Below are 25,547 nucleotides of genomic sequence, written 5' to 3' on the forward strand. Positions count from 1 at the left end.
GCTCGGCGGGGAGCCTGCTTCTCCCTCTGACCCTCCCCCCTCTCATGTGCTCTCTGGCTCTCTCATTCTCTCTGTCTCAAAAAAAAAAAAAAAAAAAAAAAAAGAGTGAGTGGGACTGCTTGCGGGGAAGAGCATTCCAGCCAGAGGGAACAGCAGGTGGAAAGGCTCTGTGGGGGAGTAGGCTCAGTGTGTGTGTGCAGACCAGCCAGAAAATAAGTGTAGCTTGATTTGGGATGGGAGAAGTCAAGGGAATAAGAGTGGGCAGGGCCTTGTAGGTAAAGCCTTGCAGTGACTTTGGGTTTTGCTCTGAGGGAGATTGAAGCTATGTAGGGTTTTACACAGACTGGTGACCTGAGGTGACTTAGGTTTTCACAGGATCCCTTTGGCAACCCCAGGTGAGTGGATGCTGTGTTGAGGTTAGAGCATAATACACACAGGATGCTGGGGTCCCCTGAGGAAGGAAGCTGCCCCATAACTCAATTTACCTGTTTGCTCTTAAGGAAGCTACTGGGCCCTTCCAAAGACTGGTCTGTTCTGAACTTCTCCCACAAACTCTGCCCACTTCCCCTGACTCTCCCGAGGAGCAGGGAAGTATTGTCAATCCTCATGATTCACATAGTTGCAATTCTGTATCTGCAATTCACCTACTCACTAAAATGTATTTGGAACCCCAAAATCAGCACTCCTGGGCATCCCCAGTAATTCGCGGACGTGCACAGAGACAGCAGTGGGAAGTCTGAGTTGCCCTAAGTGCACGTTCCCAGCAGATGTTGACCAAGGTGACGCTCCACTTTATTGTTTCAGCTCAGAAGCATCTGAACACTTGTCAACAAGAATCTGTTCGTGGTCTATTTATTACCGCATTTTTCACATTTCTGTGATTGTCACTGACGATTTCCCTATTTAAAATGGCCCTGAAGTGTGGTGCTGAGGTGCTGTGTATGTTCCCGAGGGCCAGGAGGCTGGAATGTCCCTTACAGAGAAGACATGTGGCTTAGATAAGCTTTGCTCAGGCATGACTCATAGAGCTGTGGGTCCTGAGTTCCATGTCAATGAATCAACTGTATATTAAATCAGATGTCTTTAAACAGAAACACACACAAGTATTGATCAGTAGCTGAAATGTTGTCAGTGAGAGGCTCACCAGAAACCTAACTCTCTATTTCCGCCAGAAGCAATGGTTTCGGTACTCACTAATTCAGTATTTGCAGGGACTCTATAGAACGACACTACCACGAGTACTGAGAATTGACTGTTTCTGTCTGAGAGCACGGGCCCGTTTTCCCTGCCCTCCCTTCCTCCCCCTGCATGAGGAGCGAGGCCCAAGAAAGCCACGCTTGTAGCCACCACCCACTCCTTTGGCTAGGTTAGGTGACGGGTTGGCAAATCAGCTGGGATCCCGCGGAGGCTGCTGACCATGCTAGGCGAGCTGGCAGCCAGGCGCTGGAGAAGGTGAGGAAAGAGGAGGAGCCCCCGGGTCCTGCAGCACAGAGGCCCTGAGGCCAGCGCTCTAGCATGATTCATCAGAGAGCCAGGTTCCCTGGACAAGCAAGCTTCAGGACAGAGGCAGGGGAATATGCGGGAGCTCTGCCCATCAAAGGGAAGACGTGGTCTGAGAACCACAGGGCCTGGGGACGTCTGAGCTGGTGAAAGCCACGTGCGGGATTCTGTCTCAACTCCTCACTTTACAGATGGGGGACCTGGGGCCCCAGAGACGTGAAGGGCTCAGCTCTCTGTCTTGGCCACTCCAAGAAATGGGGCAAAAAGGTTCCACGCATGCCACTCTCTTCAGGGATGAACGTGCGATCCTGCTTATAGGAAACCACGTCATCTGAAAGTGAGGCTGCATTTCCTGAATCTGGAAATGTCCCAGAAGCCAGCACAATGTTTCAGAAGAGGGATGGCCATTAGCCATCAGCCAAGGTCCCACAGAGAGTTCTTTTGTGTCATTTTTGTACCACGCTGAGCCTTCCCACAGACTGTCATGCTGTGAATTACGGACTGAATAACACAGGTGATGGTGCCAGGCATGAAGAGGCCTCTGATGAATTATCATGTTTGTGCTCTCCTGGGGGAGCCCCAGCCAAAAAATGCAAGTCTTGGCCAATTAATATCAATATGCACAATTTAAATCCATTGCCTCTGATTAGATAAGCAGCCAATAATGTCCTCATTTTTAAACAAACAAGTTTTGTTGGAGCCCTGATGAATGAATTTGCCAATTAGGAGTCTAGGCCCACCAGCCTGCAGACGAAATTCATTTGTTCTTGAGCCAAACCACGCATCACATATCTGTAGCATGAACAATTCACTATCAAAGGCTGGGGCTCTGTTTGATGGAAGATTCTAGCTTTATTTACAGAGCAGCATGGCGTACTGCCTTTAGATCTGAGTTTTAATTCTGCACCCACCACTTCCTAACTGTGTAACCTTGGGAAAACTACTTACCCCTTCTGGTCTTCCATATCTTTATTTGAAATGAGGGAGAAAAATAGGGGCCTCCCTGTAAGGATTCTGTGGGATTTAAATGACAAAGTGTGTATCTGTTGTCTGTTGCATAATAATATTACTACATGTTAGGTAGCTTCTATGGGTCAGAAGTCTGGGATGGCTTAGGTGGGTCTGCTCCAAAGCCATCATCAAGGTGCTGGCCAGAGCTGAGTCTCATCTCAAGTCTCCCCTGGGGAAGGACCTGCTTCCAAGGTCACATGGTGGTCACCCAAATTCAGTTCCCTATGGTTGTAGGACTGGGGGCCTCCATTCCCAACTAATTGTTGACTGGTGGCTGCCCTTGGTTCTTGCGACGTGGGCCGCCCCCAACATGGCCCCTGGTTGCATCAGAGCCAGGAAGGGAGAGTCTCCTTGCAAGACAGAGATCACAATCCCATGTGACATGTTCGCAAAGGGGATAGCTCATCACCCTTGCTGTATTCTACTGGTCGAAAGCAAGTCACACGTCCCCCTCACCCCCGAGGGGAGAGGATCACACGGAGGCACAGACACTAGGAAGAGGGACCCCCAGGGGCCACCAGACTGCCTGTAAAGGACCGAGCCCAGGGCCTGACATGTATAGACACTCATTAAGTGTTGACAGAGGTGATGGTGAGGATAGTGACATGACAAGAAAGCAAAAGGAAGAGAAGAAAAGCTTTGGGTCTTTTTTCATCTGGGCATCCCGTTTCTGAGTCCATCTGTTATAGTATCATTCAGTATTTCCTGTGTGACCTCACAGAAGTGACTCAACCCCTCTGAGCCTCCGTTCCCTCCTCTATAAGGGTCCAGACAGTAAGACCCATGTCATTGGTGTTGTTCCGATCCGTCACTGAGATGCTGTGCATAAAGCACCCAACGCTGTGCTTGCTCACAGCCTGTTAGCCAGAACGACCACCCCCTGCAGCAGCTCCGGCAGAGGGTCCTCCACAGACAGGCCCCTCTTCTCTCCCAGAGCATGCTTGTGACGTGCACGGGCACTGCTTTCTTTCAGGCAAATGCTGAGAAATAACAACAAGCCCAGGGAGTCGAAGAGCGTGCTCATCCTGCCTCCCCGGACAGGCACGCCCAAGCTCTTCAATGCCGCCCTGGCCGTAGCAGGAAAGGTAGGCGGCAAGGGGACCAAAGCCAGCAAGCTTGCCCACCTGAGGGCCCGGCTCAAGGAGCTCGCTGTGCTGGAGGCAGCTGCGAGGGAGCAACAATTGCTGGAACAGGTAACGCGGTGGGGAACCGGCCCCCCCACCATTTCAACTTCATGCCAGAGCCCGGACTGTGCACCTTTCATTGCAGGGAACGTCTCCCCCTCCTTCCTACTGGTCGGGACGCCTTTGGTGGCAAGTGACAAATGCAGGTCTCCGTGCCAGCTCAAGTTAGCTTAAGGGAACAGGGAATCGATTGGGCCAAGTAGCTGCAAAGTCCAGGCAAGGCTGGATCCAAAAGCTCAGATATTGCCAGTGGGACTCGTTTTGCCATCCTGCCATGTCCACTTCCCTCGAGGATGGCTTCAGATCGCAAGAGCACTAGGACTGCCGCCTCCTGGTTGAGCAACTCCCACCGGAAGCCCCTCTTGCCCCATGATTCCAGCAAAAGTCCCAGGGCTCACCGTCATTGGACAGAATCGGATCTCATGTCACTTCCAGAGCCATTCACTGTGGAGCCCTGGGAGACGCCAGGCTCCCATGCCCGTCCCTGGGCTGAGGGGGGCCAGTCCCCCGAGGGGAGTCCGTGCTGTTGCAGAGGTGGGAGCAGCGGGCGTGGGCAGGGAAGGTCTCTCCCCAGATGGCCGTGATGTTCTCATATTTAATCTTTGTGTCTGTGACAATTTAGGAGATTTGAAGAGAAGAAACCCTGCCGGCTGGCACAGTGCCGCCTGTCCCCGCCCTCGGAAATCTGAAGGGAATTTTAAAATTAGTTCTGGGACTCTTTTCTGTGACTAATGCCAAAAATGCCAATTAGAATGATTGCACTAATTATGACTATTCATGACTGTCCTTCAGGGAGGCTGCTAGGAAGGGGGGCGGTGGGTGGGCAGGAGCTCAGTGGCAGGTTGGGTGCTGCAGACTACACGACAGAATTCAAAGGAGCCCAGGGAACTCAGTCCAAATCCAGGCTGGTGTCAGAGTCCAGGGGACCCATCTGATCGTTTGACATCTGGAGTCTGGGAGGTGACATCAAAGCTACCCGGGGTTCCAAGATATTCTCAAGATACAGCCACCCGTGGCCCCAGACAGAGGACAGACAGGATTGCCTGGCTCACTTGAGGCCAAGAGCTCGCAAGTGCCAGGGTCAAGGTCGAGCCAGCAAGCTGGGGTCTTTAGTGCCGGCTGCTACATGGGAATCAGCATACATGAATTCCAAGACTGTTCTCAGGACGGTGAAAGGCTTTATCTGAAATGGGGCTTATTTCTCCTGAGTATTAGCTCTCCACCCAGGCAGCTTGGAGAGGTGAATTAAATTTGCATGAGAGTTCTAATAAAAAGCAATTTCAGAACAATCAGGGCAGAATGGCAGAGTGCAAGGAGCTCTGAAATAACAATCCAAAGACACGGTTCTAAATCCCAGCTCTGTCACGGCCAGCTCTGTGACCTGGGGAAGCTCCTCATGCTTTCTGAGACCCAGATTACTCATGGTTGCCCCATGGGGTTGTAGAGATGAAACAGGATACCTTGGATATCTTTTTAAAAGCCTTTTGAACTTGGCAAAGCCCCTGACCAACCTCCCCATGATTCTTCTGGTTCTGTTAATAGCAGGATGCTTCTGGAAGTCCCATAATGGGCACCTGCCCTGGAAGTGTGTTGTCAGAGTTTAGGACAGACAGGGAAAGGCAGAACAGGTGCGCCAGAACATGCAGGAACACAGAAACAGAGGGAGGGACAGGTCCCCAGAGTTGCCCTGGGTTCTATGAGTGGGGTTCCCCACCCCACTTCCCTTCCTTCAACACCCTATGATTTGAGCAGACTTCAGGGGGTCTTTGGTCCTCAGAAGCATGCTGACCGCTCTCATTTTAAATTCACTACCACTATCTCAAGTGGGTCTCGGATAGTTATGGACCATTCAGATCTCCTCCTCTGGGGGCCACTCCCTCCCATTTATGTCCAGGCAGAGGTGGGTCAGACAGGGCAGGACAGGCCACGGGTATCCACGAAGGCTTGGGTTTTTACTGATACACAGACTACAGCCAGTGTCCACAGGAACCCAGAAGCCTGCAGGCTGGAAGTCCCCACCAAGTCCACAAGCATGGGGGCTCAGCCCAGCCGAATGCCAGTGGTACCCTGCCCATTCTCCTGGGGCATGGGGGTAGGCGTGGCAGTCTCCACCTTTGAGACCTTCCAGAAAGGGCGCCAGGCTGCTTCTGCCATCTCAGCCTTTGTCTTGTTTGCTTAGAATGTTTCTATTCACCCAGGAGCATCCAGCCCTGGTATCCAGGGCGGACGGGGCAGCCCGGGTGGACCCGGCAGCTGGCTCAGCTTTGCAAAGTCCTCGCTGGCGCCCCCTCCTGGTCACAGCCGCTCCTCTCTCCATAGCTCAGGGGCAGGCTTGAACCTGCAACTTCACTTGGTTTCTAGCCCCGCCAATCAACGGAGACCGAAAATATCCACCAAATCCAACCCTAAACTTTTAATCCCTAAACTTCCCCATAATATACTCTGTTTCTACCGAATAATCCTGATGCCGCTCTGATCCCCCGCTTCCCATCCGTTAGCTTGCACCCCTGGGCCCTCTGCCATCCTCCTCGGGGGTCCGAGAAAGGGAATGGGAAGGTGTTCAAGACCCCTCCAAGATCTCTCAGACGTTCTTTGCCTCACCAATCACCCTTTCCGGATTTCAGGCCAAGAGCTCGCAAGACGCTGCGGGAGAGGCGGGCCCGGCCGCCCCCGAGCAGCCCCCATCGCCTGAGCCCCCGGCCCCGCGCTCTCCGCCACCTGCCTCCCCTGGGAAGCCCGAGGAAGGCGGGGAGGGGGAGGCCAGGCCCGAGGAGCCCTCGATGCGGATCTGCATGAGCCCGGGCCCGGATCCCGGTGAGCAGATCCTGTCGGTGGAGATCCCGAAGGAGAAGAAGGAGGCCGAGTGAGGAGGCCCCCAGCGCGCCACTCCCGGCAGGGCGGGTGCAGGCGCGTCCTCCCCGCGCCCCAGGCCGGTCCCCAGCCCCGCGCCGGCTTGCGCAGGCCCAGACTCCCCGGGCACAGAGAGTCTGTCATTCCTGCCCCCCGACATCGGCTTCTGCCGGGGCTGGTCTTGAAGTCTACAAATGTAGTGTTCCTGTCCCTAAGTTCCCACCGTCATCTGAGAACCCTACCTCTCCCAACTATGATTTTTAAGAACAAAATTCTTTTCTGTTTTAAAAGTTTATAGGCAGAGCAGAGAACGGGGCTCCAGCACCTGGGAAGCTCTGTTGGCGGCTAAGGGGTTATTACTGGATGTTTGAATTTCATCTCCCACATTTCAAGGATAGAAAACTTGCTAGCAGATGGGGCACCTGGCTGGCTCAGTCCCATGGGGAATACGACTCTTGATTGCACGGTCCTGAGTGCAAGCCCCACGTTCGGTGTAGAGATTACTTTTTTTTTTTTTTTAAGATTTTTTATTTATTTATTTGACAGAGAGAGACACAGCGAGAGAGGGAACACAAACAGGGGGAGTGGGAGAGGGAGAAGCAGGCTTCCCGCTGAGCAAGGAGCCCGATGCAGGGCTCGATCCCAGGACCCCGGGATCATGACCTGAGCCCAAGGCAGACGCTTAACGACTGAGCCACCCAGGCGCCCCGAGATTACTTTTTTAAAAAACCTTGTCAGCCAAAAGGACAGTTGTGCCGTTCATTTGACTAAATGGGAATTACGGCTCACCTGACCTGATGATCCATGCTGGGCAGTCACATTAGGGATCTTGTGCTGGTTGGGGTGGTTAGCAAGGATCTTCCCCAGGCTGTTCCGAGTCGGATGCCAGTATGGAAGTGGGCTTCCTGGCCACCGTAACTGTGAGCGATTCTGGGCACCCCTACGGGTCCCTCAGGTCTGGTCTGCGGGGCTTGATGCTTGCTTGCTTTTGACACCCCTGCTATAGAGATGAGGGTAGCAACTTCCATTACTCCTAGGAGACAGAAATCACCGCTGACACCACTGACAGTCCTGAAGGTTCTCCAGATCAAGTCATGTTGCTGTAATGATTCAAGATAAAAGGGGGGTGGGGTGGGGAGGAGTCATTCCGTCACTGAATATTGGGAGGATTTTATTTGCATACCTATTGGCTCTTGGGGCAGTGGGTGATTAACAACAAAAACTAGTGTTGGACTATTTGTTTCCACCAGCAACAATGAACACAAAAGGCCCGGAATTCCAATAGATACTGCCCACTTTATATAAAATCACAGGACCTTGCGCCACTGCACCAGGGGCCTTTGAGGGCTTGCAAATGTTGTGTATTTGTCCATCAGACTAAAAGCAGAACATTCATTTCCTCTGTGAAAAAATGACACAATATGGGAGTTGCCAGGCTGCTCTAAACATTTCCAAATCCCAGGGTAATAGATTTATCTAGTTGATGACATGCCACATGATCTGAGTAATCACCACATTGAATATAATGATGAGCGGCATGATTATAGCCGCTTAAAAAGCTTTTATTAATTTACTTTAATAGCTAATAACATATTTTCATAGGTACAAAAGGCTACCCAGTTAAAATGATCTCTCCTACCCCTGGTGCCCAACGTCCGTGGTCCCCTTCCTGGAGGCAAACCACTACATCAGTTCCTTGTACCCTTCCTTTTTTCTTTTTTTTTTTTTTCTTTACACAAATAGTAACATACTAGAGCTGCTGTTGTTTTGCATTTGATTTAATTTGAAGATCCTCCCTTAGTACATCAAGGGCGTGCTGATTTTTCATGCCTGCAATCTGGTCCATTGTATGCAAAGACCATAATGTTGAATTGCTCTCCACGGACAGGCATTTGCAATGTTTCCAGTCTCATGCTGTTAAAAAAAAAAAAAATAATAATGCTGCAATACACAAAAATCTTATACATACTTTCATACAGTAAGCACTGTTTTTAAATAGGGGAAGTCTGGAAGTTTGGGCTAATTTTTGTCTTCACCATCTCCATTTAGCATACTCATATTTGCACTACGTATTCTAAGATCCAAGCATAGAGAATGCTTCCATCTTTAGCCAAGGATTTCAGATATATCAATAAAGTTCATGTATTACCCTGCAGTAGATGGCACAATATTTCAAAGGCACCTTTACTGTGAGATCCTATTTTATAAGGAATCTTTTTTTTATATGAACACACTCATTCTTTTAGATATCAACCCTTGAATATATACTGCTTATTATATGAAGCGAGAGATTCTTGAGGCTCCCAAGAATTGTCCCAGAAAGAAAATTGATTTTGAAATGAGATTAGTGGTGTCTTAATTTCACTGTGATATTTCATTAAACTTGATGCTTTTGCGAAAGTTGGACTGTAGATAAATTGAATTTGAGGCTAGCGTTATTCTCCAAATAGAATTGGACTGGTTAGTCACCAAGGTACGGATGGGACAGCTCAGAATACTGTAATTTTGCAGTATCTGAAACAGAATCTTTATTTATGTGTTTGAATCTGTACCGATTTCAAATGTCTCCACGTTTCCTGTACTGTGGCAGAAAATGAATAGCAAACTATTTTTTTTAACTATACAGATATTTTAAATAAGATGAAAACCAAGAAGCTGTGTAAAATTTCATTATCAAAATGTGTTTGGCTACCTGGAATATTTTCATCTGTTTTCTTAGCAAACATGAACACTGTTCTTAGATGCTGGCTTTCATCCTATTACAATGCATTTTAATTAAAGTGTTTAGACAAATGTTCCTGGCTTGTGGATTCACTTCAGAAGTTGACCATGTGTGACAGACCCTTTGGTGAGGAAAACTAGGTTTGTTTCCTGGTTCGGGCTCCTCTTATCTGCAAGTGACGTCCTTGGGGCTGTCATCCATCCTGCATTCCTGTTGCTGGAAGGACATCCTTGTGGCACACCTCTCCATGGGCCCTAGGACTCGAAGACCCTCAAAAACAGCCCCCTTATGTCTGGCCAAACCCTATTGGTCTCACCAAGCCAACTGCTTATGATGACCCAACTCCATTAGACTTGTCCAATGATGTAGTGTGCTGATGAACATGGACTCTGGATTCAGACTGCCCAGCTTCCAATCCTAGCTTGACCATGGACCCCAGATGACCATGAACCTCTCTGAGCCCCAGCAACCTCATCTAGAAGACCCAGATGATACACTGCACTGCACATGGCCACAGCTAGGCACATTGGCTCTTTCCAGGGGATCTGAATCATGAGAACTCCTGCCCCTTCCTCCTGGCTAACAGAGCCCTGATTTAGTTTTGTGCAGCAATATGCCCAACCCCAGGAGATGAAGCCCTGGTGTAAGCCAGTCACTGCTCTTCTGATCACTTATGCCAGAAGCTGACATTCCCAGCATTCCTTGTGGCTAGGGGTGGCCATGGGACCCAGTTCCAACCAAAGAATTATAAAGGGAAGGGTGATGGGAGGCCTCCTTAATAAAAAGGGACATCCCTATTTCTGCTACACATCTTTCTTCCTGCTTGCAATACTGGGGGGAGAATGTATTTGTAGCGGTAGCAGCCATTTTGTGATAGAACAGCCAAAGAATCAGCGATGTAGACCATGACATCAACCCCAGACCACTCATCTCCAGAATACTTGTTCCGTAAGACAATGAAATACCTTTTTTTCTTTAAGATTTTATTTATTTTTTGACAGAGAGAGACACAGCGAGAGAGGGAACACAAGCAGGGGGAGTGGGAGAGGGAGAAGCAGGCCTCCTGCGGAGCAGGGAGCCTGATGCGGGGCTCGATCCCAGGACCCTGAGATCATGACCTGAGCCGAAGGCAGACGCTTAACGACTGAGCCACCCAGGCGCCCCTGAAATACCTTTTTTAAAAAAGATTTTACTTATTTGTCAGAGAGAGAGAGAGAATGAGCAGGGGGAGAAGCAAGACAGAGGGAGAGGGAGAAGCAGGCTTCCCGCTGAGCAGGGAACCTGATGCAGGACTCGATCCCAGGACTCCGGGATCATGACCTGAGCCGAAGGCAGATGCTTAACCGACTGAGCTACCCAGGTGTCCCTGCAATACCTTTATTATTAAGCCATTCTTAGCCGTGATCTCTTGCCTGCAGCTGAAAACAACCAGCTGGGAGGGTGATGAGATGGGGAGGGAAAGAAAGAAAGTGGGAGCAGATGCATCACAGCCCCGGCACCCTGGCCGCACCTGTTCGTTCCTGTTGCTCAGGTCTTTGTGACTATCTGCGTTCCTGTCCTTTCTGGCCCGCTCTTCAGCTCTTCCTTAATTACACGGGCTACCTTGTTTTTTTTTAAATAAATTCACCTGAAGTCGGCCCGAGTTAGCTTCTGTTGTTCACTGAGGCAGACAAAAGCACTTCTGGGAGTTACCTGGTTGTTTAAAATTCAAGATCTAGGCCACCCACTCTGGGTGTGATTCTTTGGTCCCCGAACCTGTGGTTTCTAAATTCAAACATCGGGAAGAGAACTTCAGAGGAAGAAACGGAGGACAGAGGAGGCCGTTTGGACCAAGATCAAATTCAAATGTTTCTCTGGGGATGGGAAACCCAGTGGGAGGCAGTGGTTTACCCCACAAGGAGCACGTGGGCCTCGAGGGGCATTTCCCCACAGGCTCATCCAGCGTCTTCCCCTGTCCTGCAGAAGGACACAACAGCAAAGATCTCTGGGACAGACCCTCCTCTTGAATGATCCTCTAGACTGGACTGCCTCTCACTGCTTTCTTTTACAGGTAAGGCTCAGAACACAGGTGATCGGGCTCTGTGGTTTTCAGAGAGCTTTCCCCATTCAACTAGTTGCATCCACCGTCCTGCTGTGAGCTGATCAGGACGGGAATTAGTAAACCCAGATTAGAGACGAGGAAATCCAAACTACACTGGCAAAGGGACTTATCCTCAGGGACTCGGCATCCCTGGGTTAGAGACAAAAACAGGCAAGAGAAAGGAGCCCGGAGGCCACTGTCCCGCCTCGGCCACAGACGCATGCATGGTGCCACCTCAGCTGGGTAACTTTCCTTCATTAAATATTTCTTTTTTTAAGATTTTATTTACTTATTTTGACAGAGACACAGCGAGAGAGGGAACACAAGCAGGGGGAGTGGGAGAGGGAGAAGCAGGCTTCCCGCGGAGCAGGGAGCCCCATGTGGGGCTCGATCCCAAGACCCTGGGACCATGACCTGAGCCGAAGGCAGACGCTTAATGACTGAGCCACCCAGGCGCCCCTCATTAAATATTAAAAAAATTTTTTTCTATGTGCTGAGCACCGTTCTACCGTTTCCCAGGCCCTGGGAGTTGTGTCTCTGAGCCGGGAGAAATAACCACCCCACCCACCACCCCCCCCCCGCCGCCCAGGGTGGTTGTGGGAAGATTCAGTGGAGGCTTCAGAAGCTAACTGTGGCCATGGTGCTTTAGTCGGCTCAGGCCGCCATAACAAACGCGGACTGGGCGGCTTACAGGACAGACATTATTTTCTCACAGCTCTGGCAGCTGGAAAGTCTGAGATCACAGGGTTGGTTTCTGGTGAGAGCTGTCTTTCTAGCGTGCAGGTAGCTGCTTTCCCGCCGTCCTTGCGAGGCCTTTCTTCTGTGCGTGTGGAGAGAGAGCTCGAGCCCTCTGCTGTCTCTTCTTGGAAGGTCACTCCTCCTATTGGCTCAGGGGGCCACCCACATGGCCTCATTTAGCCTGAATTATGTCCCCAGAGGCCTCCTCTCCAAACACAGCCACACGGGGCGGGGTTAGGCCTTCACAGGAACTGGTGGGGAGACACATTCAGCCCATAATTCTGGATGTCAACATTGACCAGATTCAGTATCTGAGCGCAATGTCCTCTAACATCCCTTCAGAAACGAAGAGAAAGGCCCCCTTCGTGAAAAGGGCCCTTTTAAATTTATTCTTTTAATGGACATGAGTTGTTGGCAACTCTAGGAGGTCACTGTCATCATGGTAGAGTGCGAAATTTAGCAAATAAAAGTACAGGATGTCCAGTTAAATTTCAATTTCAGATGAAGAATGAATGATTTTTTTTAAAGCGTACGTATGGCCCATGCAGTATTTGGGATATACTTATGCTATTATTTGTTATTTATCCAAAATTCCCATTTAACCAGGGGTCCTATATCTTATCTGGCAATCCACTCAGTGCAGACCAAATGCACCAGAGGGCTGCAGGCTCTGCTGCTGACCTCGGGCACCCGCCAGCCTGGAAAGGCAGGACTAGGCTTTTGACTGGACACCTTACTCCCTCCCTTCTCCACAGCTGGTCGTGACTGGTAGAGAAGGAGGGAAAGGACCCACCCCAGTCTGATCACCCAGTCTGTCAGTGTTTGGTTTTTCATGTTCATTATTATCAATTGTATCTTGAATGTACAGACAAGGTGTTCTGGATCGGAGACAGATTTCTTATTAACTGCCTTAAATAGAAATAAGTATATCACCTCCACCCCCACATCCCTCAGATCTTACTGCTGGCCAGGGGTCAAATGTCCTATGCAAGGAAAAAACAATGCTGCTTTGCTAATAAAGAGGAAGGAGGCAGATAGTCCCCTTCCTTCTTGAAAGACTGCTTGGATACCAAATGGGTTTGAAACCTAACTCCATCCTTTTGCTATGTAAATAGTCTCTCCAAGAGCTAGACGGCCCCCAGGGTCTCTGCTTTTACCCCCTCATAGAGTCTGCAAGTTCAGGGACTTCATTCCTTCTGATATGAATACCTACCTACAGAGAGCACTGCAGAGTTCCGGCACCTTGGGGCTTCACCTAGGGCCCTAGGTCCAGCTGGAGCCATTTGAGATAAGAGGAACTTCATGTCCTTTCAGAGAAGAGCAATTAGGTAAATAAATGACCACAGATCTAACTATCATGGAGTGTGAAGGGTCTCCGGAGGCGAGGGCTTTTACCAGAGCACGGAGAAATCCAGGGAAGTTGAATTCCCCCATAGGCAATGTATATAGAAATGTGCATATAGACTGCGGGGGTCAACCCCACCTTTCACCAAATTTCTGAAACCAAAACGTTTCGCTCATTAAAGAAGGGGAAAAAAAGAACTTGAAGTGTTTCCAGATAGGTCCCAAAGAATAATTTAGGTAAGACTGAAAACTTCCACAGATAAGCCTAAATTGTTTAAAAGGTTTTAAAATCAGATTGACCTCAGTTCTACGGAGAAAAATGTATTGCTGACTTTGGGCAAATTTATAATGAACAGCACTTACCAGGGAAGAAAGCTGCCAGGAAGGAGTACGGGCCACAAATGTTTGTACCAAAAAATAATACCTTGCATTCTCTCAGAAACTACATTTACTTGAAAGGCCAGAACTGAAGATACAGCTAGATCCCCTTTTAAATTACCCCTCAGGAACATTACATGATAGCCATGGAGAAGAAATTTTTGAAGACTAACAAGGAGATTAGAAACTTTGTATGATTCAGGTTTGAATTATCCATTGTAACCTGGGGTAATTCTTCCAGGTGTGAGTAATGCCCCCGAAGACAGTAAGCTGAAACCAGGAATAAGGCTTACTGAATCACAGAATTTCTCAGGCCGGCTTGCCAGGAAACCAAAGGGCACCCACCCACTGGAAACAGCAGGAGCCTAACAGTATCTGCATGAGGTTGCTAATATGAAAGAAAATAAGAATATTCCTCTTAATTTGTCAGCAAACGGTAGGACACTGAATGGCACAACTTAGCAAGAAGTACTCAGTGCTCTGTGTGCTTGTAGATTTGGAGTTGTTCTCCTTGGCAATTTCTTTCTGGTGCTTGTGGAATATCTAGCAGAAGAGACAGTTACTCTTTTAGAACAGTGTAACAAAATAACAAAGTGGTCAGCTACAGAGACTTTATGGATTTCTCTAAGGTTTTATTTTAGCATAAACTTTGGTTACTGCCGAAAGCATGTGTAAATCTCTTCACACCCCCTGTAAGCTGTGTATTTGCAGTAACTTCAAGGACTATTCTTCTATTGTATTCAGTTGAGGGTCTTATTACTTATACTTAGTGCAGAACCGTTATACTCGAAGTCATTCGAATGTCTGTGAATGACATCCTCGACGCCCCTATGCTGTCCTCAGTTCTTTATTGGGTTTTTTGACTGTTAGTCTTGATGTTGCTCAAATTTGGTATGTATAGGACCTAGATGTCCCTGCTGCATCCCAGTCCTCTAGCCCTTGAGCTTGGCTGGGCTGATCCAGCCTCCACCAGCCCTGTGTTTACTTTCCATGAGATGTTGTGTCTAGCTGTCTTGGCTCAAGGCTAACATTCCCTTTCTTATTATTTAAGAACATTTTAGATTTTTATAGTTATGTACCCTACTCTACTCCTTGTTTCTTTTGAGACCTACATTTTATATTTCTATCCCCTAGACATAGAAAGTTTTTTTTTTTTTGCTTTCCTTCTTTCATTGGGGCGCAGCATGGCATCTGGTACTTTTTTTTACTTATAGGGTGGAAAACATTTAGTCCACTGTTTTATAACTTGGGGACTGCTGGTTTTCATAATCCCCTTGAAATTTATTCTACCCAGACAGTTACATAATTTTTCAAGAATATTGTCTATCTAGGTATGCCTGGCTGGTTCAGTCATTAGAGCATGTGACTCTTGATCATGTTGGGTATAGAGATTACTTAAAAATAAAATCTTTTAGGGGCGCCTGGGTGGCTCAGTCATTAAGAGTCTGCCTTCGGCTCAGGTCATGATCCCAGGGTCTGGGGATTGAGTCCAGACTCTTTGCTCAGCGGGAAGCCTGCTTCTCCCTCTCCCACACCCCCTGCTTGTGTTCCCTCTCTTGCTGTGTTTCCCTCTGTCAAATAAATAAATAAAATCTTTTTAAAAAATAAAATCTTTTAGAAAAAATAAAAATATTGTCTATCTAGAAATGGAGTTGCCCATACTTCTGCTCCTTTATAATGCGAGAGCTCTGATTCCTGCACTGAAATGGAATCCAACAACAGAAAAGCACATGGAAAAATCGACTTTCAAAGCATACAGCCTTAATTTTAACTGATTCCATGTCTTTGACTTACTAAGCAGAATAATTTCATTTAAGGACTTGATTTCCTTTTTCCTCCCAAGCAACTCTGTTCTTGCAAGACTTTAACTCCAGGCAGAATGGAGGAAATAAAAAAAGAAAAATGAATGTTGTTTATGTTGATCTATACATTGATTTAAATGGTTAGGTAGCAGTTCAGCCGACAGGAGTGAAAAAATAGAAAAAGAAACCCCCCCCCGTCCTATGAAGCCCATTGTTGGAACAAAAGAAATTTTTCCTATTGCATTAAATAATTCAATTATCTACTTTAACGTAACTTCCCTCATGATTAACCAAACCCAAAATGAAATCCTAGGGACGTCCGGTTGGTGCACAAATGCTTATACACCAGAAGTGCTTGGACAACCAGGATAAGAAGTGACATTTTTCAGGCTGAGCCTTTGTGGTATGATAGCCGCTGATTGAGCTGACAGGTCCATTAATCAAGGGACACTTACATCCAGCAAGCTGAAAAGACAGGCTTGAATCGCTGAGAATTCATTACAGGAAAGATAACTCTTATAAAAACCTCTAAGCAGAGCATGCTTATCAACAACAAAGAAAGAGGTAATGACGGTGACGTCTGAGGATATACACTGTTTCCAAATGGAATATCCCGAGGAAAACAATGGGGGCGTTTGGAGAATAAAGAACACATTTACATTTCAAAGGGTGCCGGTTCGGAAGGTAACATTCACAATCCCCTAATATATGTTAAATCCCCATGCAATTAATTGCAAGGGTTTCCCTTATTTGGAATTTATGAGGAAGCTGATGATGGCACCGAGCTAATGGACCTTCCTCCCTCCTTCCCATGCTCTGGGCACCCATTTGGGCACTATTAGAATTTAAAATATTTATTTGGAGTCTGTCGTCCAAGCCTCTATGTGTGAAACTCTTTTTGAATGTCAGGTAAACTTGAGCTGATCCAAGTAGAACACATCCCCTTTAATGCAACTGTATTAGAAATAAAGGAGGTACTTCTAGTGAGCTTACAGGTTAGGGCGTATGTTCAATGGCAGGTAGAATACAAAAGTCAGGCCCAGACCTGCCTCCTGAGTCCATCACTCCTGTTACATTCCTTTATGTTGCTAATGCCTGAACAAGCTGCGCCCAGCCACTCACCCCTTTACTTCAAAGTTGCCTCCAAATCCTACCGGTTTCATCCTGATTCCTGTCAGAAGGCCAGCTCGGTTTTCTGTGTGCCATTTTTGCCTTTTCCAGACACTTCTAGATGATACATTTCCCAAGGAGGGATCCAGAGGTGAGATGTACCCGCAGCCCCGGCTTCCCCTCTGCATCTGTGTGCACACATGTCCCTGTCCTTGCTAGTGGCCTTAGTTTGGGTTTGGAAAGTACGGTCACCACGGTGGAATGGCCAGGGTTCAACGTCATACGACGATATGGATCCTGGGGGTCATGTAATACTCATCACTGCGTATCCGTGAGGTAAGGAGGTACCAGTCAATAAGCAGTGAGTGGGGGGCGCCTGGGTGGCTCAGTCGTTAAGCGTCTGCCTTTGGCTCAGGTCATGATCCCAGGGTCCTGGGATCGAGCCCCGCATCGGGCTCCCTGCTCCGCGGGAAGCCTGCTTCTCCCTCTCCCACTCCCCCTGCTTGTGTTCCCTCTCTCGCTGTCTCTCTCTCTGTCAAATAAATAAATAAATCTTTATAAAAATAAAACTGGGGAAAACACACATTAGGAGTAAAGAAAAAATCTCCCTAGGTAATTAATTACCTAAGAAACAGTTTAATTCTGGGGCGCCTGGGTGGCTCAGTCGTTAAGCGTCTGCCTTCGGCTCAGGTCATGATCCCAGGGTCCTGGGATCGAGCCCCGCATCGGGCTCCCTGCTCGGCGGGAAGCCTGCTTCTCCCCATCCCACTCCCCCTGCTTGAGTTCCCTCAAGTGTTCCCTCAAGTGTTCCCTCTCTCGCTGTGTCTCTCTCTGTCAAATAAATAAATAAAATTAAAAAAAAGCAGTGAGTGGGCTTCCACCAAACCCCATTGAGGGAAGATGTGTAAGAACAGGCTTCTAGAATCAGGCGCTCTGCAGATGTTGGTTATTTTTTGCTAATGTGATTACGCCCTCCGATGGGCTCTGCCTTCAGAGCTGTTTTAAATGTAGGGCTGATGAGACTTGCTCCCCACTCAAAGGCCCTGTTTCCCTCACGTGCCCATAAAGCAGCTTTATACGGTTTGCTTTGCCCCGAAGGCTGTCTAGGGAGTCCAGCCGCGGGACAGAGCCTACAGCAAAGATACAGCGTCATCTTCCATCAGTCAGGTTTCTTTCTTTTTTTCTTTTTAACTGTGTTTATTTATTCAGTTGGTTGGTTGAGTCTTGCTTTTGATGACCAGGAGGTAATTTGGAAAACAAAGATCAGGTTGGTGAAATGCTGTGGTGAGTTCTAAGGGAATTTGTGCACGAGCATGACATCCATACTGTTGTTCTTGTGATTGTTTCGCTGCTCTCAGAATTGTCTTTAATATTTTCTATAATGTTAGTTGGCCATATTTGGATTTTTAACTTTTTTTTTTTGAGATTTTATTCGTTAGAACGCGTGCATGCACGTGCACACACAAGCAGGGGGAGTATCAGGCAGAGGGAGAGGGAGAAGCAGGCTCCCTGCTGAGCAGGGAGCCCAATGTGGGGCTCGATCCCAGGACCCCGGGATCATGACCTGAGCCGAAGGCAGTCGCTTAACCGACTGAGCCACCCAGGCGCCCCTCACATTTCTTATCACACTCTGATGAAGGTAAAACACATCTGAAAAATACATGCAAACTCTTAATTGAATAATTTGTATTTTTATTGGGGTTTTTAGAGTTCCACACCATAGGTTCTTCAAAAGTACTTTTCCTGCCAAGGCAAAGATTTAATTGGGACAGCAAGCAGTAACTTAATAAAAAGAACAAGAGGACCCTAGCCCACAGGAGTTGTTTTGTTGCCTTGTTCATGTTTTAAGGATCCTGATTGGCTGCTTCTCACATGTTCCGAGGCTTATTGATGATCCCATCACCAGGGGAAAGGACTCAAAGTTAGGCCTCTTGGTTTAACTCCACATTTGACCTAATTTCTTGCTGCGTCCTAAAATATTTAAGCTCGGGGTTTCCTTCTCGTGCCTGTATGGTCCCCATTCCTCAGCCTTCCTCCCCACTGCTACTGGGCCTGTTTATCACTAGATGGTGCTAAGACTCGGGTTATAGCTGCCAGGACTCAGGGAAACTGTGGTTCCTGGAGCCCCGCCAGCTGGAATTTGAGAACTGGAAGGTTCCTTCAGAGCTCACCCGGACAACACTTGTGTTTCACAAATGAGGAAACGGAAACTCAGTGCACATAAGTAATTTGTCAGAGTCCCCTCGACGTCTCCCCTTCTGCGGCTACTTCGTTTTTGTTTGTTTTGTTTGCTGCTTGTTTGTTAGAAACTCCCTTGTAAACTCATCACCAGAGGAGGAGCCCGGGCTCAGAGAGAGAGGCGGTCGCGTTCGCTTTGCAGAAAGAGCACTGTGGCCCCTGCAGGGTTCCATCCACTCCCTCACTCGTTCATCCAGGACGAAGCTACTGCATACTTACCTTTTGCTTTGCACAGTGCTAGGCACTGGGAATTAAAAAAAAAAAAGACAAGGTTTCTAGGAACTCACATTCTCTTACGAAATACAGAAATGAAATAAAAAAAGCATACCCTAAATCTAAGATGCTATAATAGAGGGGATTGTAGTACACTCGGGTCACTTGGAGGAATTTGCAACCAGCTGCTTAAGGAATTTAAAGGGAAGATTTGGGGGGTGCCTGGGTGGCTGAGTCCGTTAAGCCTCTGCCTTCAGCTCAGGTCATGATCTCAGGGTCCTGGGATCGAGCCCCATGGAGGGTAGGGGGTGCTCCCTGCTCAGCGGGGAGTCTGCTTCTCCCTCTCCCTCTGCCCCTCCCGCCTGCTCATCTCTCTCTCTCAAGTAAATAAATAAACTCTTAAAAAAAAAAAAAGAAGATTTTGGTGACATTACCTTTGAGGCTGAAGGACGCGGGGGCTTGTAGGCTGAGAAAACGGGAGGCAGAACCTTCCAGACAGGGAAGAGCATGGGGGAAGGTGGAGAGGCTTGCTGGAGAGCTGCAGGTTGTGGCTGAGCCCAGAGGGCATGGGGCAATGGCTGGCAATCCTGGAAGCAGGGGACACACTCTGAAGGCCTTGTCCCAGGTGTTATGCTTAGAATGTGCCCTTGATCCTGGAGGCGGTGGGACAGCCCAGGAAGGAGTATAGCCCAGGGAATGGCTGGGACAGATCTGCTTTTCACAAGGAGCCCCCTGGCAGCTGCATGGGGGATCGGAGGCCAGGAAACCCGGAGTCACAGGGCAGTGCCAGGTGGTGGCCTGACTGGGGACCGCAGCAAGGACCGGAGGGGAAGGCGTGTTGGAGAGAGGTCTTGGGCGTGGAACCCACGGTCTTCTCTTTGGAAAATGGTGATCCAGTTTGTAACCAATATCCTTAGAGGGTTGTTACAAGTCTGGTGCTTGAATTACTTACAGAGCATTGACAAAATTAAGTTTTAATTAAATGCACGTACTACTTAGATGACATCTTTGAAATTATTTTTAAAATGCAATTTATTTAGGGGCACCTGGGTGGCTCAGTTGGTTAAGGGTCTGCCTTCGGCTCAGGTTATGATCTCAGGGTCCTGGGATTGAGCCCCACGGGGGCAGGAGCAGGCTCCCTGCTCAGCAGGGAGTCTGCTCCTCCCTCTCCTTCTACCCCTCCCCCCTGCTCATGCTCTCTCTCTCTCTCTCAAATAAAATCTTTTTAAAAATACAATTTATTTAAAAATTTAATTTTTCTTTCTTTCTTTTTTTTAATAATCTATATACCCAACGTGGGGCTTGAACTCCCAACCCTGAGATCAAGAGTCACATGCTTTTCCAACTGAGCCAGCCAGGTGCCCCTGAAAGGCAATTTAATGGCATTCCAAGTTAAAGCACAGAAAATCTTCCTGTAGAGAGTCCCCCCACCCCCAATAAAAGGGATCAAGAACCCCATCCCCCCCTCCCAACACTGCCTGATTAGAATTAGGGACAAACAGACTTCTCCAGGCCACCTTTGTCCTCTCCTTCCTTTTCTGGAACATGCCACTGATGTTTTCCTTTTAGTTGTCCAAATTCTGCTTCCACCAAAGCTTTTTTCTTCTGGCTACCACCACCAATGGCTGAGGACATTATTTCTCTCTCCTGGACCCATGGCCACCAAGACCAGCCTGAACTGGCCCACTTGGTGGGTTGCAGGGCCTTTCCCTGTAGCTGGAAGGGCAGAACTTTTGGGGCAATTGATGGGGACTGCTCTGAGGAGGCTCTGAGCTGCCGCTTTCTCCCAGAGGGGCTTTTTAAAGACTCTTTTTTAAAAGAGTATCTCCATGTCCAGAACCGTCCTGTTTTCCTTTTGTCCTCCTCCAGCACTAATTATATTTATTATTACTATTAACATCACTTGGCACCCCAAATTAGAAGTTTTGTGAACGGAATTGTATCTCAAGTGTGTCCAGGGGGTGAGAATGGGGGTGGGAGATGCAGTGCGTAGAAAGAGGAGAAGCAGAGTCCTGGGTAAAATGAGGACCCTTGAGATATTCTAATCACAAGATAATTTCTTTGTTTCAGTTGCATAGATTTCCAAGCTCAGGGTTTCCTTTAAGAGGTAATAAAGGCTCCTATTAATCTTATCAAGGGCTTATTCCATGTCAGGTATTTTTAGTATTTTGTCTCTAATCCTCTCGGATCCTCTCCTGCCAGGAAAGTTCACCTCGGCTCCCCTCTTTGGCTCCCCACTGCACCCCCCCAGAGCCCTTCTCTGAGCCAGCACATCATGGGGGCTCAGTGAAAGTCTGTGGAGAACATTGGCTCTCCCCATGACAAAGGAGGAAACTCAACTCAGGTGTGGGCTCTGTTTCTTTATTCCTGCGTACATTAACGAAGCTCTTAGTTTAGAAAGAGAGGTTAAGGAAGGACTCTCTGAGAAGGTGACACAGAAGGAATAACAGAAGAGCTCCCAGACACAGGCCCTCGGAGAAAACCCAACCTGCGAGGATTTGCACCCAAGAAGCTCGTCCTCACTCTTTGATGGTCTGTACATGCCACTGACCAGTACTCCAATGCCCCAAGCTTGAGACGATTTTACCTGTAGGAAAAGGTTATGTTGCTCACACGGCACCCTTCTGCTCTCCCGCCCCCCCAGACCACATGATTGCTGCGTTATCAGCATCCACTGGGGAAGTGCCAACTCCCTGGTCCACAGTTCTTTGAGCTTCCAGGCCAGGTCAACCCCATGTGATGTAGGAGACTGACAAACGAGTTGTGGGAGGTTTCATGGTGATAGAATCAGAGGGAGGGGCATTGAGATAGAAGGTGGATCATGGTGATGAGTGCCAATGCCTAGCTGATTTTCTACACTTTCCTCTGTCTTTATGTAATTTTCTTGGAAGGCATGAGGAGCCCTCATCTGCCACACTCGTGGCTGGTTTGTTTGTTGTTTTGTGGGTCATGTGTTTTGAAATGAAACCAGTAGTTCAGGGTTTTTAGTTACCTAAACAGTTTCCCTCCCATCATCACTGTCTATTACTCAGGGGGTGTGGGAGGGGAACTGGATGAGGGGATTTCTAAGGCCAGCGTAGACCACATAATCTTGGGGTCTATGGCAGCTCAGTAGGGAGGGATGAGCCCTCTGGTGGAGTTTCTGAAAGCTTGGTGAGAAGATAATTTGTACCTCTTTCACTACTACCCTTTTTACTCCCAACTAAAATCATTCATGCCATTTTAACAGCAAAACCGAATTTTGGGGGAAGGGAGGGCAAGACTTTTCTCAAACTTGGAAGTGGAAGCAGGGAAAATGAGCAGAGAGAATACATTAGTAAACTATTTTGGGTGTGTGGAAAGTGTCTTCAGTGAAGACCTTTCTGGAAAGGCTTTGTCTCTCCTCTTTGGATCTTTCCTGCCCACCGCAGTAGAAAATTGTAGTGTAGCCATGGCTTGAAGGAAATCTAACTGGGAGGTGGTCATGGTCCTATATATTATTTTAAAACTGTAAGAACGCGAAGTAAAAGTGTCTTTTTGTTATCTTCTTTTTCATAAAACCAAAGAATACTTTGTAAATTTTTTAATGCATTTGTTTGTCTTGATACAAATGGACATGAAGTCTGTTTTGAGAATCCAATTATATTTTTTTCTTAAAATTTTCAAGGGAGTGAGAGGTAAAAAAAGGTGTGCTTGTGAACTAGTAAACAATAGAAAATAAGCGGCAGAACCCCAGAGAAAGACAAGGCTGGCTGTCATGTTGTGCACTTTATTTTTCGATGAGCAGTGCACAAAACTTACATTGCATATCTTTCTACTATTGAAGTGGGACAGGAAGTGAAAAATAAAAACAAATGAGACAAAAACAAAAACCTAAAATCTGTTCAGCGGCTTCTGAATTCTGGGGAAAAGAAAGCTTTACTAAGGGGTAAAGTGCTCTTCATCTTGGGGACATTTTATTGAGGGACCTTCAGGTTGTGCAATGAGGCTCCGAGATTCAAATAAACTAAATTTCTCTGCTTGTTAAGTATTAGGAAATTTGAAAAGGGAGAGAAAGGAAGTTTGTTTGGGCGGAGAATCTCCTAGGAGATTCTGGGAAGTGAAAAATGAGAGAAGAATCTCAGGAGGCCAGGCTGAAGTCAGGGGACCAGGAGCAAGGTTTAGAAATAAGCTCTCCCCGGGAGCCTGGGTGGCTCAGTTGGTTGGATGTCGGACTCTTGATTTTGGCTCAGGTCATGATCTCAGGGTTGTGAGATGGAGCCCCAGAGTCTCTGGCTCCACACTCAGCAGGGAGTCTGCTGGAGATTCTCTCCCTCTCTCTCTGTCCCCCCCCCCCCAACACTGCTCATGCTCTCTCTCTCTAAAATAAGGAAAGAAAGAAGAAGAGAGGGAGAGAGAAAGAGCTAGAAAGAGAGAAAGAAAAGGAAGGAAGGAAGGAAACTTTCCCAAGGAGGGAGGGGTGGCATCTTAGGGATGGTGATGCCTGACCTTGAAGTTCACTCTGTTTGCGGGGAGGCTGGCAACAACCAAGGATCATATGTGCTTCCCTCTAGAGTTCCTGAGAAAGATACATAGTACACAGGGAGGGTGGGCCTTTGCCATTCCACCTGGGAAGTAAAGCTTTGACATATCTTTAGGAAATGGATTTTATGATAAATGAAAATTTACTGGCATTACTAATACCATAATCTTGGGCTCATTGGTATCAGTGATGCTGGTCTCATAACAGGAAGTGGGAGGTATCTCTGGTCTATTTTCTGGAAGAGATTATAAAGAGCTGGTGTTATATCTTCTCTAAATGTTTGGTAGAATTCACCAGTGAAACCATCTGGGCCTGGAGTTTTGTTTTGTTTTTCCAGAAGGATTTGACTATAAATTCAATTTCTTTTTTTTTTTTTTTTAAGATTTTATTTATTTATGAGAGGGAGAGAGAGAGAAAGCAGGGCAGGGGGAGCAGAAAGAGGAGCAGAGGGAGAGGGACAAGCAGACTCTGCAATGAGTGCAGAGCCCAATGTGGGGCTCAATTCCACAACCCTGAGATCATGACCTGAGCAGAAACCAAGAGTTGGACACTTACTCAACTGAGTCACTCAGGTGCCCCTATAAATTCAATTTCTTGTAACAGATATAGAACTATTTAGTCTGTCCATTTCTTCTTGGGTCAGTTTTGGTAGTTTGTGGCTTTAAGGAATCGGTCCATTTCATCTAAGTTGTCAAACTTATGTGTGTGTAGAGTTGTTTGTAATATTTCCTTAATATTATCCCTTAAATGTCAGTGAAAGTCTTTCATTATATTTACTCTTTCATTTCAGATATTCATGATTTCTGTCTTCTCTCTTTTTTTCTTTGTCCATCTGGCTAGAGGTTTACCAGTTTTATTCATATTTTCAAAGAACTAGTTTTTGGTTTTATTCTTTCTCTATCCCTTCTCCATTTTAAATTGTATTGATTTCTGCTCTTTACTATTTTCTGGCTTCTGCTTGCTTTGGATTTATTTTATTCTTATTCTAGTTTCTTAAGGTGGAAGCTTAGCTTTTTGGGTTGAGACCTTTTCTTTTTTAATTTTTTTAATTTATTTATTCATGAAAGTCAGAGAGAGAGAGAGAGAGGCAGAGGGAGAGAAGCAGGCTCCCCGCCTAGCAGGGAGCCCGATATGGGACTCGATCCCAGGACCCTGGGATCATGACCCAAGCCGAAGGCAGACGGTTAACCATCTGAGCCACCCAGGCGCCCCAGAGACCTTTTCTAATATAAGGATTTAATGCTATACATTTTCCTCTAAGCGCTTCTTACTTACATCCCACAAAATTTTCATATGTTGTATTTCCATTTTCTTTTTTTTTTTTAAGATTTTATTTATTTATGTATTAGAGCACGAATGGGGGAAGGGGCAGAGGGAGAGGGAGAAACCGATTCCTCACTGAGCAGGGAGCCCAATACGATGCAGGGCACAATCCTAGGACCCTGAGATCATGATCTGAGCCCAAAGCTGCTTTACCGGCTGAGCCACCCAGGCACCCCTGTTGTATTTCCATTTTCACTCAGTTTAAAATATTTTCTAATTTCTGTGGAGACTTCCATTTTGATTCATGTATTATTTAGAAATGTGTTGTTTAGTTTCCAAATACTTGGAGATCTTCCAGGTATTTTTCTATTGACTTCTACTTTAATTCCTATATGGTCAGAGAACATACTTTATGGGATTTAAATTCTTTTACAATTATTAGGGTTTGCTTTATGACCCAGAATATGGTCTATCATGGTGAATGTTCTATGTACATTTGAAAAGAATATGTGTTCTGCTGTTACTGGGTGGAATATTCTATAAATGTTCATTAGATTCATTTGAATGATGGTAATATTCACTTCTACATCTTTGATGATTTTCTGCCTACTTG

General features: G+C 47.1%; 1 protein-coding gene across 1 annotated transcript in view; it reads left to right on the top strand.

Annotated features, from left to right (window-relative positions):
* Nucleotides 1–9,716, top strand: part of CNGB1 (cyclic nucleotide gated channel subunit beta 1) — a 73,907-nt gene extending 64,191 nt beyond the window's left edge. Inside the window, exons 33-34 of the mRNA XM_045891037.3 lie at nucleotides 3,485–3,704; nucleotides 6,320–9,716. Of these exons, the coding sequence (XP_045746993.1) occupies nucleotides 3,485–3,704; nucleotides 6,320–6,562 (463 nt within the window). The 3' untranslated portion in view covers nucleotides 6,563–9,716. The remainder of the gene's footprint in view (nucleotides 1–3,484; nucleotides 3,705–6,319) is intronic.
* Nucleotides 9,717–25,547: the final 15,831 nt, after the last annotated feature.

The sequence above is a fragment of the Mirounga angustirostris genome, unplaced genomic scaffold (genome assembly GCF_029215605.1).
Source record: "Mirounga angustirostris isolate CCGP_5_RB_7025 unplaced genomic scaffold, mMirAng1.0.hap1 SCAF_16, whole genome shotgun sequence".
Taxonomy (NCBI): domain Eukaryota; kingdom Metazoa; phylum Chordata; class Mammalia; order Carnivora; family Phocidae; genus Mirounga; species Mirounga angustirostris.